Source organism: Centrocercus urophasianus, unplaced genomic scaffold, assembly GCF_019232065.1.
Source record: "Centrocercus urophasianus isolate 14NV4802_14NV808 unplaced genomic scaffold, USGS_Curo_1.0 seq_27, whole genome shotgun sequence".
NCBI classification, from domain to species: Eukaryota; Metazoa; Chordata; class Aves; order Galliformes; family Phasianidae; genus Centrocercus; species Centrocercus urophasianus.
Window position 1 is genome coordinate 974,412 of NW_024884833.1, and position 16,428 is coordinate 990,839.

At 37.9% G+C, this 16,428-nt stretch overlaps 1 protein-coding gene across 2 annotated transcripts in view; it reads left to right on the forward strand.

The window, feature by feature from the left end:
• The window catches only part of KDM4C (lysine demethylase 4C), a 298,880-nt gene extending 288,258 nt beyond the window's left edge, over positions 1 to 10,622 (forward strand). For both annotated transcript variants that reach the window (XM_042826899.1, XM_042826898.1), the window contains exons 20-22: positions 397 to 516; positions 6,949 to 7,041; positions 9,644 to 10,622. In XM_042826899.1, coding sequence (XP_042682833.1) covers positions 397 to 516; positions 6,949 to 7,041; positions 9,644 to 9,820 — 390 coding nt within the window. In that variant the 3' untranslated portion in view covers positions 9,821 to 10,622. The remainder of the gene's footprint in view (positions 1 to 396; positions 517 to 6,948; positions 7,042 to 9,643) is intronic.
• Positions 10,623 to 16,428: the final 5,806 nt, after the last annotated feature.

A 16,428-nucleotide genomic window follows, 5' to 3' on the forward strand; every position in this document is an offset into this window, starting at 1 on the left:
TTAACAAAACATGAGTTATTTGAATATGGAAAGGAAATTGTTGCGCATATTCAATTGCTCTTTAGTGATCTTTATTTTCAGTGTGTGACAGAAATTAATTTGGGGAAATGTATCACAGTTGCTGATAGCTATCTGATTTATGCATATGTTGCTTTGCCAATGCAGCATCAAGCTGTTAAGAGAGTTTCTTTGGTCAGTATTTCATTTTCATTTTCATAAAGGCTAACAGTATCTTCTGTTAGCCCATTAGCAGGATTATAAAACTTGAAACACACATAGTAATAAATCTTCTCCAATTATCAAGTTGTAAGAAGCAGCTTATTGGTAATTTCAAAGTATATTCAAAGTGTATTAGCTCACTCCCTGACGTGAGAACCCATCCTTCTTTGTAAACAGAGCAGAGATTGCCTAAAGCTGGGCCCACCTGCAGAGGGAGAGGTTGTTCAAGTGAAGTGGCCTGATGGAAAGCTGTATGGTGCAAAGTATCTGGGACCAAACACAGCTCACATGTATCAGGTGAGTGTCTATATTTATTACCAGATGCCTATTTTTGAGATGTCTTTATTGCTTATTCAGCTCTAGCATTGGAGTGGCAGACCACAAGTTCAGAGCTGCAGGAATATGGACTAAATTGTAAACTACTGATGCCTTTAAACCAGCACATAATGCTGTCTAAAACATTAACTAGTACTGTGCATTTCTTCCGAGTTGATGTTTTGCTTGATCCCATGAAATTAAAAAGAATGATTTTTTAATAGAACTCAATCAGTAGTCTTCACAGAATCACAGAATCACAGAATTGCAGGGGTTGGAAGGGACCTCTAGAGATCATTGAGACCAACCCCCCTGCCAAAGCAGGTTCCCTACACCAGGTCGCACAGGTAGGCGTCCAGGCAGGTCTTGAACATCTCCAGAGAAGGAGACTCCACCACCTCCCTGGGCAGCCTGTTCCAGTGCTCCGTCACCTCACTGTAAAGAAGTTCCTTCGCACATTTGTGTGGAACTTCCTATGCTGCAGTTTCCAGCCGTTTCCCCTTTTCCTGTCTCCATTCACCACTGAAAAGAGTCCAGCCTCGCCATTCTGCCCCCACACCTCAGATATTTATAGACCTGGATTAGATCCCCTCTCAGTCTTCTTTTCTCAAGGCTAAACAGACCCAGTTCACTCAGCCTTTCCTCATAGGAGAGATGCTCCAGGCCCTTCACCATCTTTGTGGCCCTCCGCTGGACTCTTTCCAAGAGATCCCTGTCTTTTTTGTACTGGGGAGCCCAGAACTGCACGCAGTACTCCAGATGAGGCCTTACCAGGGCAGAGTAGAGGGGGAGGATCACTTCCCTCGACCTGCTGGCCACACTCTTTTTAATGCACCCCAGGATGCCATTGGCCTTTTTGGCCACAAGGGCACACTGCTGGCTCATGGCCAACCTGTCGTCCACCAGGACACCCAGGTCCCTCTCTGCAGAGCTCCTCTCCAGCAGCTCATCCCCCAACCTGTACTGGTGCATGCAATTATTCCTCCCCAGATGCAAGACTCTACACTTGCTTTTGTTAAACCTCATCTGGTTTCTTACTGCCCAGCTTTCCAGCCTGTCCAGGTCTCGCTGAATGGCAGCACAGCCTTCAGGCGTGTCAGCCAATCCTCCCAACTTCGTATCATCAGCAAACTTGCTGAGGGTGGCCACTATCCCCTCATCAAGGTCATTGATGAAGATGTTGAACAAGACCGGACCCAGCACCGACCCCTGGGGGATACCACTGGTTACAGGTCTCCAGCCAGACTCTGTACCATCAACGACGACCCTCTGTGCTCTGCCAGTCAGCCAGTTCTCAACCCACCTCATTGTCCACTCGTCTATCCCACACTTCCTCAGCTTTGTTATAAGGATGTCGTGGGAGACAGTATCAAACACCTTTCTAAAATCATGATAGACTACATCTACCGTTCTCCCCCCATCCATTCAGCATGTGACAACATTTTTCATTTTGTAAGGTGAACAGGTAGAATATTAAGAGAAATAGTTATATTTTTCCAAGTCAATTACTTACTATCTCCAAATTGGTCGTTTATTTATTTGATTTCAGGTAATTACACTATTAATGAGATAAAATCTATTAATAGTTTGTGACCACAACGTGCCCCAGGCATTTTGTGAAAGGATGGAAGGAAAAACAGTAAAAAGAAGAGTGAAAATAGCTGCACTTCCATTTGTGCAAGGTACTTTTGAATTAATTAACACATAATCTAAGGAGCATTTTATCCTTAGCAAAGCCAAAATGAAACTGAACACTGCAGCTTTAAAAGCCTTTTAAGGCTAAAAAGCTGACTTCTGATTTCAGAGACACAATAATCGTTGGTTTTTTTTTGTACTTGCCTTTGAGAAAAAATCAGTCAGCAGCTTTGAGTACTGAAGTGAATGGTAGAAACTGCAATAAAACAATCACAATAATAATACTACTTCTGGAAGAATGAGAATCTAGGTACATTTCTTTTATACATATATAATCATTTTCACTTATGTAACTCTTTTCATCTGAAGGCTTCACATTACTGTACAAAAATGGTAAATTTGCTATTATATCTGCAGATAAATTAAGGCACAGGGAGGCTAAATGATATGCTGCATTGACCTTCTCAGTTTGCCAATGACTTGCAATCAAACTCAGGTCTTCAAATGCCTGATCCCTTGAGTTAGTCTCTAAATGTTACCCTTTTGCTTATATTTAGAAGATGTATTATTTTGTGAAAGTGAAAAGTTGTAGTTTTTTCTTTTTTTATGAAATACAAAGATTGTTCTACAGTAACAGTAATCTTCTAATCATTTAATCTTCTAAACAGTTGGTCTTCTAAGGAATACTGTGAGATTAGGTTAATATGGTTGTTTAAAACCAAAATAGTAAAAAAAAAAAAGAGCTTTTTGTCTCATTTAGGACCTCTGAGACAACATGATAAAAGCAATATGATAGAAAATAGACTAGCATAAGGATGTTAGTAGGGTCTGCAGTTTTTGCAGTTCCTCAGCATAGCAGTTATAGGATTATTAAGTTTGGAGAAGACCAGTAAGGTCGTCAAATCGTCGATCCATCACCTCATGAGTTTCCTCATGAATTTCACCGAGGCCCAGTGCCCAAGCCACAAAACCATGTCTCTAAATGCCACATCTGTACATTTCAGGAACGTGCCTCTATCCCTTCCTTGGGTAGCCTCTTTCAATGTGCACCCACACCTTCTGAGAAGAAATTTTTCCAAATATCCAACCTGAACGTCCCGTGGTGCAACTTCAGATCACTATCGTCCTATTGTTGTTACCTAGGAGAAGACTAATCCCACCTCACTACAACCTCCTTTAGGTAGTTGTACTGAAAGATGAGATCTCCTCTTAGATTCCTCTCCTCCAGACTAAACAGTCCCAGTTCCCTCACCCACTACTCAAAAAACTTGTGCTCAAAACCCCTCACTAACTTTGTTGCCCTTCACTGCCCACTCCAGGGCCTCAATATCTTGCTTTTAGTTTTGGAGCCCAAAACTGAACGCAGTACTTGAGGTGTGACCTCTTCCCCACCAGCTCATTTTCTGGCACTGGAGTCAGCCTGTTCCTGTGCATTTATGATAGAATCACAGAATTTTTAGAGTTAGAAAGGATCTTTAAAGGTCATCTGGTCCCAGCTCCCCTTCAGTGAATGGGACATGCGCAGCTAGATCACATTGCCCAGGGCATGATCCAGCCTGGCCTTGAAAGTTTCCCAGGAAGGGCATCAATTACATCTCTGGGCAACCTGTTCCAGTTCCTCACCGCCCTTGCTGTAAAAGATTTTTTCCTTATATCCAACCTAAATTTACCCACTTTAAATTTGAAAGCATTTCCTCTTGTTCTGTCACCACAGACCGTGCTGAAAAGTCTGTCCCCTTCTTTTCTGTAGCTCCCCTTTAGATACTGAAAGGCTGTAATCAGGTCACCTTGCAGCCTTCTCTTTTCCAAGCTGAGCAGCCCCAGCTCTTTCAACCTGTTTTCATAGGAGAGGTAGTGGGTGTTACCTCAACACAGGTGCATGATCTTGTATTTGGATTTGTTCAACCTCATGAGGTTCACCGAGGCCCAGTGCCCAAGCCTGTCTAGGTCCCTCTGGCAAGCATCCTGTCCTTCTGATGTGTTGAATGTGTTGACTGCACCCCACAGCTTGATGTCATCTAGAGACTTGCTAAGGCTGCACCCAACCCCATCAGTGTCATTGATGAAGATAATAAAGCACTTCCAATCCTTCAACTGACTGCCCCAAAACCCCAAAGTTCCTTTTAATAGCCTCAGGCTTCTCTGTTTGACCTCATCATTGCCAACCTGAACTACCTGAAGTGGATAATAAGTATTAGAGACTACTGTGAACTGCTTTTAATAAAACAAACTTTTTAAACAAACTGGGAAAACAGCAAAGATTAAAGTGTCCAAGTTGTACTATGCAGGATTTCTGAAATTTTGTAAGCATTTTAATCTGTATGACAGGACTGCCAAACATGACCACAGATTACAGAAAGTCTGTGGCATGCAAGGTGCAAGATTAACTCTAAGACACGAGTAGTGCTTCTTATTTATCTTATGTGGTTTCCAACACAGCCTGCAGGACACATGCACATACGCACACTGTTTTCTGATCTCTGTTGGACACTTGAGATTCTCATACCAAAAGAATCTCTTACTCTTCCGTGCTCTCTTATATTGTACCACAAAAGGAGAAACTGAAAACGAGTCTCTGAAACAACTGTCATCTGATACAACAAATCTGTTCAAATATCCAAATACAGATAAATCTGTGAATTGTTCTCATGTTCTTGAGACATTTGTACAGAATTTGACAATGCTTATGCATGCAGGAGATATGACAAAATGTGCCAGAATTTGTGTCATCTAGCTTAACATTTGCCATCCAGTTACCCCACACAATCCCCAAGCAGAGTTATACCTGCAAATGGAGTAAGTGTTCATTTTAAATGAAACTGTTAATGATGTCTATCTGTGTGATGTCATTTTTAATGTAGGTATGATTGTTTTCAGTGTTTATTTTAGATTTTCATTTGAGATGATTAAATTATTCACCCTGTTGTTTTCTACATTTTCCACTGATCCTTTAATCTTGTTGTCGTGATGAAAGAAAATCTCATGGAGAGAATAAAGTGGTACACAGACCCAGTGCAACTGCAGAAGTGCAAATAAAATAAATTGCTGGATAAAACAGATGATTGATGATGTAGTATATGCAGTCTGGAATAAGTTTGAGTTATTAGAGACAATGGTTTTGTATTTTGCATGAATCACAAAACAACTGGAAGTCTTAGAGAAGTGCTTATGTTTGCCTTTAACATTATGGCAAATACATTTCCAGCGCAGTTTCATGCTGAATTATAGCTGAAAACTTTCCAGTTGCAAAGTTGAACATATTTCACACAGCAGACTTGTAAAATTCTGTGTTATGAAGCAGTCTCCTCCCTCTTTACCCTGCTATTAAAACAAAAGTCTTTGCCCATTAATTTTCTCATTGCATGGAACCAAGGGATTTTATTTCCTGCCTGATTCTTTCACTGGTGATGCATAACAAGCATTACTGCAGATACGAAGCAAAAACATACTATGAAATGTACTGTGCAGTAAAGAGAAGGAAAAAGAAAGTCTGCTCACAGATAATGGTGAAAAATAATAAAATGGCCATTGTTTAAACAAGTTTAAACCAAAGGGAACTTTATGTTCCACTAGAGTACCACTCACTGACTTGGCCTGTAGGGTTAGTAACAGGAACAGAGGGGCAAAGATTACTTCTGTAATTTTTTTACATATCTTGCTCTGTGGAGTTTTCTTTGGATTTTAAATGTGTTCTGGTTTAATGCACCCCTTTTAAATTGTTTTTAAAGAGATGTTGCTTTTAAAGAAGTTAATAGTTCATACACCTGTACCCTTACTTTTGACAGTGGATATACTCTGTTGGATTCTTCAGTTGTTAAAATTAATCTGACACTCTCAGTCAAGGCAAGGTTTTAATTTGGACCTACAAAACCCACTCCATCTACAACTTCAAATACATGATTTTTCAGATTTATCTATGATAACACTAATAATGTTTTTATATGTTTGCATTTGGACTTATTATTCCAATATGTCTGTTGTCATTCAAGTGGTATCATAAACTGAATGGGACTTCTTTTAAGTTCTTGCCAAACTTTTAAGTACAGTTTCTATAGGAACTAAAACTGCAGTCCTAGATAATAGCTGAAAGTCACAATTGTTAGATGAAGTATGAAAAAAAAATCAGCAGCTACTGAAAAGGCATAAATGCTTCAAAGCCTCAGCATTTTAACATTCCCCACACCTAGTTACATTTCCTTTCTCATTTTCTGCTAACGGGGTTCATGTTGGATTAAATCTAAACCTAAGCATGATAAAGCTTTTCATCTTCTGAACAGAGCATTTTAAAGAAATTCCATCAGATTCAATAAAATTCTGTTAACTGCTATTTCCCTAGTTGTCACTCATACTTAGTTTCTTTTGACATCGTCTTCCTCAACCTTGAAGCACAGGATGTTAAAATTAAATTTATTTATTTATTTATTAGAAGCAAGGAATTAAAATTAGGCAAATTAAAATGACATGAAGACGTTTTAATACATCGGTCCTACAAAAATTATTTTGTCTGTGTTGTTTCTGCTGTGCATTCCTAATAAACTTTATTTTATTGCGTGTGTGTGTCAGTGTTGATTTTGAAGTCTCTTTGCTCAGATGTTTTTTTTGGTCTAATGAACATTCTAAGAAATAACATTTTTTTTCTGTTTTATCTTAATTTCACTAAAATAGAAATTATTTATGTTCAGATCTCTGCTTGCAGATGCATTTTTATTCAGACATTCCCAGAAACTTCCCAGAGTTAAATCATGATTTTTTTTTTAATACTCTTTTTTTTTTTTTTAGGTTGAGTTTGAGGATGGTTCTCAAATATTAATGAAGAGAGAAGAGATCTATACTCTAGATGAAGAGCTTCCTAAAAGAGTGAAAGCCCGTTTTGTGAGTACTTTCTGATAACTTCATGGTATTTACATGCTCAAAATGCCAACAACGCTATCCCTGGCTTTATTCTTACTTTTTATTTTAATTTGTACAGATTTTGCACAGCAATTAGCACAAGTTCACGTTTGCCAGTGAGAAGGATTTGTTGTATTGCTAATACAGGCAAATGCTGCCTAATTCTTGTCTCCCAAAGGAGTCATTGTGGTAGAATATCTGTCAGATCATGAGTAATGTTTTAAATTTTAAAATAGATAAATGTTATGTTCTTTCAGAATGTTTTTATAATGTCCATAGCTTTTGAAAAACTTTCCAAATTGTCAGAGCTTTGAGATTTTAAATGCTTTTAATTTAATAAAAATGCAATTAACTTGTCCTGAGAAACAGAACGCCTGTTTCATGAAAACTCATTAATATCACTAACAGGACTTAGAACATTTCACTGGTCTTTAAAACCAGAGCCTCATATTTTTCCAGTTTCTTGTGGTTCCAGACAACATCCGCTGGTTAACTATATGCCATTCAGAAAACAGCTGAGGTTCCTGAGGAGCAGAAGTTTGAAAAGGGAAAGTTCTGCCATACAGATATTGGAGGAAACAGATCTGTCTTTGTCACTAATGCTAGATGTTTGTGCAGTTCAATTCAATACTAATTCTACTCAGAAATGCGTTGTGCTCATCTCAAGTCCATGTTCTCATTTAGCATTCTTTGTTCAAAACTGTGCCTAGTAAGTTGAATTACCTTACTTAATCTAATAACAAAGCATAAAGATGCTAAGTTGTTCTCATAAATAAGAGAAATAATTCAGTATTGTGTGAAAAAAGGATAACTCTCTTATTAGAAAAATGAAGCTTTGAAAGGGACAACAGTGCATAGTGTAGTTTTCATTGCTGCAAGGTGGCAGGCTCATACACAAAACCTGCTTACATATCTGTTATGTGACATTCATTTGATTTTTGAGAGCTGGGTATGTGGCATGGTACGGGAGTAATGTGTAGACTGGATTCTTCAGGCATATTCAGCTTGGATTAGTTCGATGGCCTAACTAACAGCATCACACATATGTATAGATAAGTAACTTTGACTTCCCTTTTTTTTGCTTCTTGCCTGCTTGCTTCTTCCATCAGTGTCTCCTTTCAGTCAGTCCTCAGCAGCTATCCCTTTTGTGGAGGCTGCACATTTTTGGGCTGTGTCAGGGGCAAGGGTTGTCGTAATGCATGAATGGGGCAGGAAAGTGAGAGGTAGAAGAAAGACAGAGAAAACTGAGGTTGTCAGTGAGTGCCCACTGGCAGGATTTACTGAAGGAGTAGAATGAGATTAGGACAGCTCTTTCCAGTTGGAGGTGCAATAATCAGATATTCCTGACTGAGACAACTTTTGGCCAGTTATTTGTGGTAAATGCAAACATCTTTCAGTGTCCTAATTATCTAGGGTTAGGAAAGATGTCCTGGAAAATGTTGAACAAACCATCTGGATATATTCAATATGTTCTTCAGTGTTTTTTAATTGTATTCAGAACTCAATTGGTTATTTTTTTTTCTTTTTAAGGAGACTACTTACATAAAACTTTTATAATTAATTGCATGTCCTGTAGAACAAAAACTGTTGCATTTCAGTAAGAGTATCATTATGGCCATAACTTTTAAAATATCTTTTAAAAGATATTTTAAATATCTTTTAAAAATGATATTTTTATAGTTCAGTATTTTATTTTTGCATCTGTCACCATACAATTTATATGGACATCAGATATAGGTTAAAAAACACTGAATTTGGTCAGCTACAATATCCAGTCTATACAAAGGCCTTTCCATGATTCTCCACAGTTCCCTCAGGTTCTATAAAAAAAGGATTTATTCCTCAAGGAATGTTTAACACTTCCTTCACCTCCTCATGCTGAATTGTTTCCCCTTTTTGAAATATATGACACCAATTTCTTCTAACCAGAGTTTTTCCTAACTGTGCAAATTTTACCATGACTCAAGTAATAGAAGTTGGTTCCAACCTCTCTGCCACTGCTTTTCCCCAAATGGATTGCTATTTGCCATCCTGCTTCTTTGTCACAGTTGATCCTTTAAGTTTGCTGAGAAACAGCTGTTGGTTTCAGCTCTTAGTAAATCAACTAGCATACAGGTTTGTTAACAGAAATCCTTGAGGTACATTGCACTTAAAACAAATCTGAATAAAACACAGATGTGGATAATACTTGATACTGCTGGGAGAGAAGCTACCCAACCATTGTGTTATTTCTGTGTTGCTGTTTTGCATCCTGAAAGAGTGTGATTTTCTGAGTTCTGGATAAAACCAAACCTAGCTGGTATTAATCACAATTCTAAGGAGCACTAAAGATCTAAAAAATTTATGAACATGCAAAACATGGTAAAGTAAGAATTGTACTTTAAAATGTGTGTTTAAACTATACATTTAGTATTTATACATTTTTCTGAAAACTGTGTCGTATCTGAATAATCCATCATATAATTAGTGATGATGCCATGGTGATCTAGTGGAATGTACCTGTACTTCCATGTAACTCCACTAAAATATATCAGAACGTGGTAGTGTGCACCAAGTCTAATGTGTATTTAATGTCTGGTTTTAGTCTACAGCGTCTGACATGAGATTTGAAGACACGTTTTATGGAGCGGATATTATCCTGGGAGAAAAGAAGAGACAGAGAGTACTGAGTTCCCGTTTTAAGAATGAGTATGTGGATGATCCAGGATACCGCACCTTCTTAAAAAGCTCGTTCCAGAAGAAGTGCCAGAAGGGGCAATAAAGGAAGTAATGAAGAGACGAAGGCAGACAGAAAGACACACACACACACGGTTTTAGACTGGTTATAGCTGACTAAGAAGTCAAGCAGCATTAGTTGCAATTGGTTTTGAGTTAATTAAGCACTTGGTTTTACAGTGAGGCAGTTTATACGTAAGCCTCGTCAGATAAAGTACTTGAGTTATTACTTCTTCAGTTAAGTAATAAAGATTTTGTAATACTTTTCATTTTGAAACTAGGAGGGAAAACCAAGTGAGAGTAAAACGGATTACACAGCGATAGACTGAAGAAAATTTTTGTTTGAAGTTAGTGGAAAAATTCTCTTTGAGTAATAGAAGATTCACAGTCAGAAGAGGAGACACTTTAATAAACAGAGACAATTGCACTAGCTCATTTTTTTCTGCCAATAGGGAAGGATGTTAGGTTTAATAATAGCAGTTTTTGTAAAACATTTTTAAGCAAATACAAATATGTACGGGATTAAGACAAACAAAATCAGTTTTGATTCGTACAGTGCTCTTCCTTTTTATGTCACTACTGCTCTCAGTAGGGTTTGATGTGGACTCAACTGTTGACTTAAATATTTTTGGCTTTTCAGAAAGGTATCTTCAGCACAGTAATGATTTTTTGTACATTTAAAGAGGCAGATTTCTGCAATTATTTTTGAACACGTTTTTCATAAGATCTATAAAAATAGCTATTTGTAAAATATAATTTTCTTTCATTTTCTGTATTGAAAATTAGAGTTTAAAAATATATGCTTAACAGGCTAGTTTTGAATGAATACAAATGGTCTTCCTTTTAAAATAATGGTCTATCACTGTAATAATATTTTAAACAAATATATAAATAAATGATTTCCTTTTACTTGCATCATTTTGTCTCTTGACATGATTATCAATTCCAGCACCTCTGGTACTTAAAGGAAGGAGAAACTTCACTATCTGCAGTAGACATGTAGTTTCCTGAACACAACACAAACACATGACTTAGTATTCAAACAGTAACTTGATAAATGCTTTAATTCCTTGTCTATTTCTCTTCACTCTTTGGGATCTTGATCTTTTTGCATATTTCACAGAAAACAGCATGTCTGAATGCATTTCCTGCCTATTTGTCTGAAACACTTTGGTTTGTGAAACCAGAAGAGAGCTTTATCAAAGTTACATCATCTGTTTCTTATAAACTGGCCCATCAGCAGGATTTCTGACTTCCTGCCACGGGAAAAAAAAACCACCTCTCTCAAAGTACAATTTGAGCACTGCTGTTTCTCAGGCTCTGCTTCTAATAAAGAACCAAAAAGCCATATATATCAATATATGAACCCAATGAATTTTTCATGACAAACCCAGTGCTTTGTTTGCTGAGGTGCACTGTTGCCCTTTGCAACGTTGTTGTTTCACTGTTGCCCTTTGCAACATTTTTATTTGTTTGTTTATTTTGAGTGGAGAGCAAAGTCTTCTCATCTACTGTGTGGCATCTCCACTATAAATTTAATTTTTCTGTGTTACATTAACTATTTATTATTTTGCAATGAAATCACTCAGAATCCCTTTAGTCTTAGAAATTGCTTAGCTGTGACAATCATAATGTATTTCTTACTGGCATATTTCTTTAGAGGTAGTGGGTTTCAGTGAGTACTGTCTGGCGTATTTCAGAATACCAGAGCTTTTTCCAGAGCTGTAAAAGAAAAATTACCAGGGGTACTGTACCAAAATGCAAGATTGCTGCCCTCATGATATAAATACAGCTGGTGGCTGGTAAGTTATTACATATAGTGTAAACACCAGTAATAACTTCTTGATATTAAGTTCCATAACACTGTTCAAGGATAAGAATGAGAGTGTGATCCATCCATCATAAAGGTGATAAGAAATATTACATTATTCTTCAGTTAAGTACATGTAAACACACTTTGTAAATAAATAAATGAGGCTGTGAGATACTACACAGGCTAAATGTTAAGTGCATGTTCTCTGACTGGATCTCATGACCTATTAGTCAAAACTGAATAAATAATTACCCTGTCTGTACAAAATGGATGTAGAATTTTTCTCTTCAGGTTCCTTGAGATCTGCTAATAGGAATAATTTCTGAATGTTATAAGGTGCTATAAAATAGCTGTCCTTCTTTTCCAGCTCTGGAAAAAGTAAGTCTGAAATGTACTTTTCTTGATTTTAAATAAATAAGTTCTTGAATATGAAAATAAATGTCCCTAGTTTTTAGTAGTGTAACTCATACATTTTAAAAATACAATTTATTTTCCATGGTGCCTTGTACTGATAATCCTTTGCTTTAAGTACGGAGAAATATTAGATTTAATCAACAGAATATAAAAGAAATTTTGTTTTAGTTTTTAAGCCACTGAGCTTTGTCTCTTGAGGTCCTCTGTATAATTGGATTTCTTGTTTCCTGAAGTATGAAATGTGGGACTGTATTTGCTATTAAGTGCAGAAACATTGACCTTGATTTTCCTGTTTTTGTCTCCTTATCTATGGAGCTGAGAGAATGATCTCATGAGGTGTTGGGAGGCTTTGTAGTTCGGTAAGTGCCAGATGCAGAGTGCCATGTAAAGAAGGGAAGAACATAGTTACTACTATTACAGTTTCATGCCTCCTGTCGCAAGATCTTATAGCACTTGCTAAACAATATTTACTAGGCATCCAGCCAAGAAAAAGCTTTCCTATCCTTTGCAGCTCTTCAAATTTGATGTATTTTTCAGTCCCATGTAAGTGGTGCTGATGTGGACCTTATTAGTATGTGTGAAGGCATGATGGTAAGTGATGTGCATATAATAGCTGGTATGCCAACTGCCAGGAACAGGAAGCTTGCCACTGTCTGAATGAATTTGAAATAGGTCGTTTATTGCCTATGTAGCCAAGTTCTCACTCCCATAAAACATTCCATTGATATTTTTGTCCTGCTTCTATGTCCAGAAATGTCTTTTCTGATGAAATAGCATCAGGCCATCACCAGTTGGCTTACAGGGAGGTCCAGTAGGAAAAGTGCAGTGTTACCTTTAAAGTCAGGCTGACTGAATCGTCGTGATTTTCCTAGAAGAGAGCTGCATACCTCCAAGAGAAACCACTCTCTTTCTATTACCTTAGTCCCACAGTAACAAAGTAAATTGTCTAGCACATTCAAAAATCCTGAAGGCTATGTGTGTGTGAGTGCAGAGTACACAAAGTACTGGCTTGACAGGCCAGGGTGCATTTTATTTTTTTCACCATATTCTCATTCATCTCAAAAATACCAAGGAAGAGACTTGAATACTTGAATTTATGCTGGCTTGTGAAGAAGAATATTTTAGCACTATGATTTCCTCAGCTATAGCTAAGGTTTGATAAAATCGCATTACTGGAATTAGATAAAAATTAGATTACTTCTCTTGAATCCTATTTGCTCTTGTATTACTACAGAAAAGCTATTTTGTTGGTGCTTAATAGGAGCTACAAAATGCATTGTGCTGTGCTACAGTGCTTAAAAAATTTCAATTAAAAGAGAAATTGATGAATTCCTGCAAAATCTTTTTGCTTTGAAGCTTGTTTACATTCTGCAGCTGTAAGTGAACAGCAGGCTTTTGCAACATATAGTATTATACCCTGACACTTAAAATGCAGCAAGATAAAAGCTGGCCCTATTTACATAGCTCCACCCTTTCTTATTTTGTGAGATGTTCTCCGGCATACCGACGGCAAGAGAAAAAAATGCAGATGAGGTAAGTACTGCTTAAATGATCATCTGGCTAAATAGCAAATACTTTTATTTGCTACCTGTTCTGCTTGAGTTAGGCATCTCTGTGTAGTGGCACAACCCCAACTGTTAACTTTGATAACATGTGATGGCAAAATGATAATTTTGCTTGGATGCATGAAATAATTCTTTTCAGCGTGTAAACATTGTAGCAGCATTTTTATTTCCCCTTAAACAACAGAAGTATTTCATGCCAGTGCTCAATAGCATATTAGCAGGAGGGACAGCTTATGTATGGTGTGTGAGATGAATCTATCCTACCCATATGCAGAAAAGTCACATTCATCTTTTAAAAAAATACCAGAGCCATCTGAAAAGTTTACTGCATGCCTTTGAACTTCAGAAACCATCTCTGAGCGATCATCTTGAATCCTGAATACCTCAGATAGGAGTCTTCTGTGATATATCTAGTGAAAATAAAATGAGTGATGATATGGTGGAGTATAAAGGTTGCAATGGAGTTAATCCAAGGTGTTGTATATACTGCCTGCTTGGTTATGGTTTCACAGTTGCTACCAGACCAAACTGTTCCGCAGCCATGCTGCTGAAACATTATTCTCAACAATTTAATGTGTTTCCTATATCTAGATTTGTAGGCAGGGCTGGTAGCTGCCAAATCTTTCTTCTGTAAGTAAGCTTTTGTTCAGTTGCTAATAACTTTGGCAGTGTCGGTAGCCTACAGCTGAAACTTTTGTTTGTCGATAGCTGAAAAACATCAGAGAACTCAAAGCTGTTTGTTAATTTGGAAAAACGATACTGGGGAAGATAACCTTTGGTCCTTCTCTCTGGAATGGGACCATTTGACTGAGTGTTACGCTTGAGTGCTCCATGTGGAGGGGCTTTAAGATTGGAGCAGCCATTTGCCACCATGCATATCCAGCCCCAGTGCCCTTTTGCTGTGACAGAGCACACTGCATGCACAGTGCCACTGCCATCACACTGGGACTCACCTTGCCAGGGCTGCAAACTGGGAAGGCCTTTTCCTGTCCTCTGGAGTTACTTAAGTGGAGGGCAGAGAAGTGCTCTCTGTTGTTGTCGGTGCCTTGCTGGGTGTTACTGCAGTAGAACAAGAAAGCAGGAGAAAGAAAACAGATAAACCTGCCTTCTGAGGAAAAAAGGAAAAAAAAAGGAAAGAAAAAGAAAGAATTAAGGCAGATAGGGAGCATTCATGGAGCTGGAAGGGGAAGAAAGAGTGGGATGAGATTCCAAAAAAGAGATTGGGTCATAGTCCTCTGCAGAACCCAGGATGCCCGAGGCTCAAATTTCTTCTGGTATAAGCAAATGGCTGTGAAATGTACCAGCAAATTACTGGCAGGTTGCCTATAGGAATAGCTGTTCCTGATGCCAATTACTGCATCAACTGAAGGAGCAGTCATCTTTATTCTCCCAAGGACTTGATCCTCCTGTGCATAGAGGGAAAGGCAGCTACATGTTACAAGTTTTAAAATACGCTTATGTCTTTATTTCTTTATTTATTTCAGATTGATCATCAGAAAAAAAAAAAAAAAAAAAAAAAGCAACACAACAATGTGCATTTGTATGCATTTCAATTTCTGAGCCAGAGTAAGGTTGCAAAATGAGGTATACAGCAAATGCCAGAATTTTCCCAAGAGAAGGAACATCATGTTTGAAGCCTCCTTATCTGCTTCTTACAGATCTAGTCACTAGAGCAACCGTGGGGAAGAATCACCATAGTGACTCTCTGGGATGCACAGGAGTTAAAGCAAGTAAGAATGGAGATGCACTGCATTCCCGAAGGGCATTTCTTGACACAGTACTAACGGTTGATGGCAATGTCATGCTGCATTATTGAGGAGAAAAGGCTCAAGGAACAATGTAATGGAACAAAATTATCTTCAAAAAGTTTCTGTGTCTAAAAGTAGTCCTCTGCAATCCATATGCCTCGCTGCTCCTCTGTGTGCCTGGGCAGTGGGATGATCAACAGAGCTGTTCGTTCTGTCCAGTGCTGAGAGAGCAACCCAGGGTGACTTGCATGGCCCTGTTGTTTCCCTTGGAGTCTATTGAGTGAAGGCAGGACAGGAGAATTACTTATTACATAAAAATATGTAGGAAAAAAAGGATTACATTTTCATTTTCCAACTGGCCATGATGTGTAGGAGGAAACAGCAGTAATAGATTTCTGTCCTAAATGCCTTTGTTATTTTGAGCAGTAAATCCTCTCAAAATGGCTGGGACTATTCTGTTTATTGCCAGTCCACTCTTGTAGCTCCCACACCAAGTTCTCTTTCCTGACAATTCCCTCTTTGCCAGAAGGCAGAGGAAAGACAACTAAGCTTCTTCCTCTCACTTCATGCATACAACTGAAAAGAGTTTTTCTGTCATTCTGATGGGAAGTAGTCTTCTAAGGAAGCCATCTCAGTGTCTCTAGTTCTATATATGACTTTGTTATGCAAAAATGACTTTGTCTAATATGTGTTAGTTTAATATAAGTGTCTGGCTGCATTAGTGGCCACGTGCTGACAGGAAGTTTCTGGCTAAGCAGTTTGTCCAAGTAGCTGGTAATTCAAGTGCCCCATATCTCTGCAAAAATGAGGCATCCTTGTCAATATTGTCTGGAGTAAAATCCATGATCCACTGAAAACAATGATATGTTACCTCTTGATGACAGATTTCCATTTTTTAATTTTAATTTAAGGATATCAGCACGGTCCTGAATGGAAAATAATACCCACCAGAAATTTGCAAATAACCGGCAGGCTCTAGACAGCAACATACTTGGCTTTCCCATTTTGTTGAAATATGAGCACCAGAACTGTAGGGTTCTTCATAGTTAAACATTTGTAAGGTGCATTTATGCATGAAATATATTTCCTTCAAAGAAGAAAAACAAAACAAAAC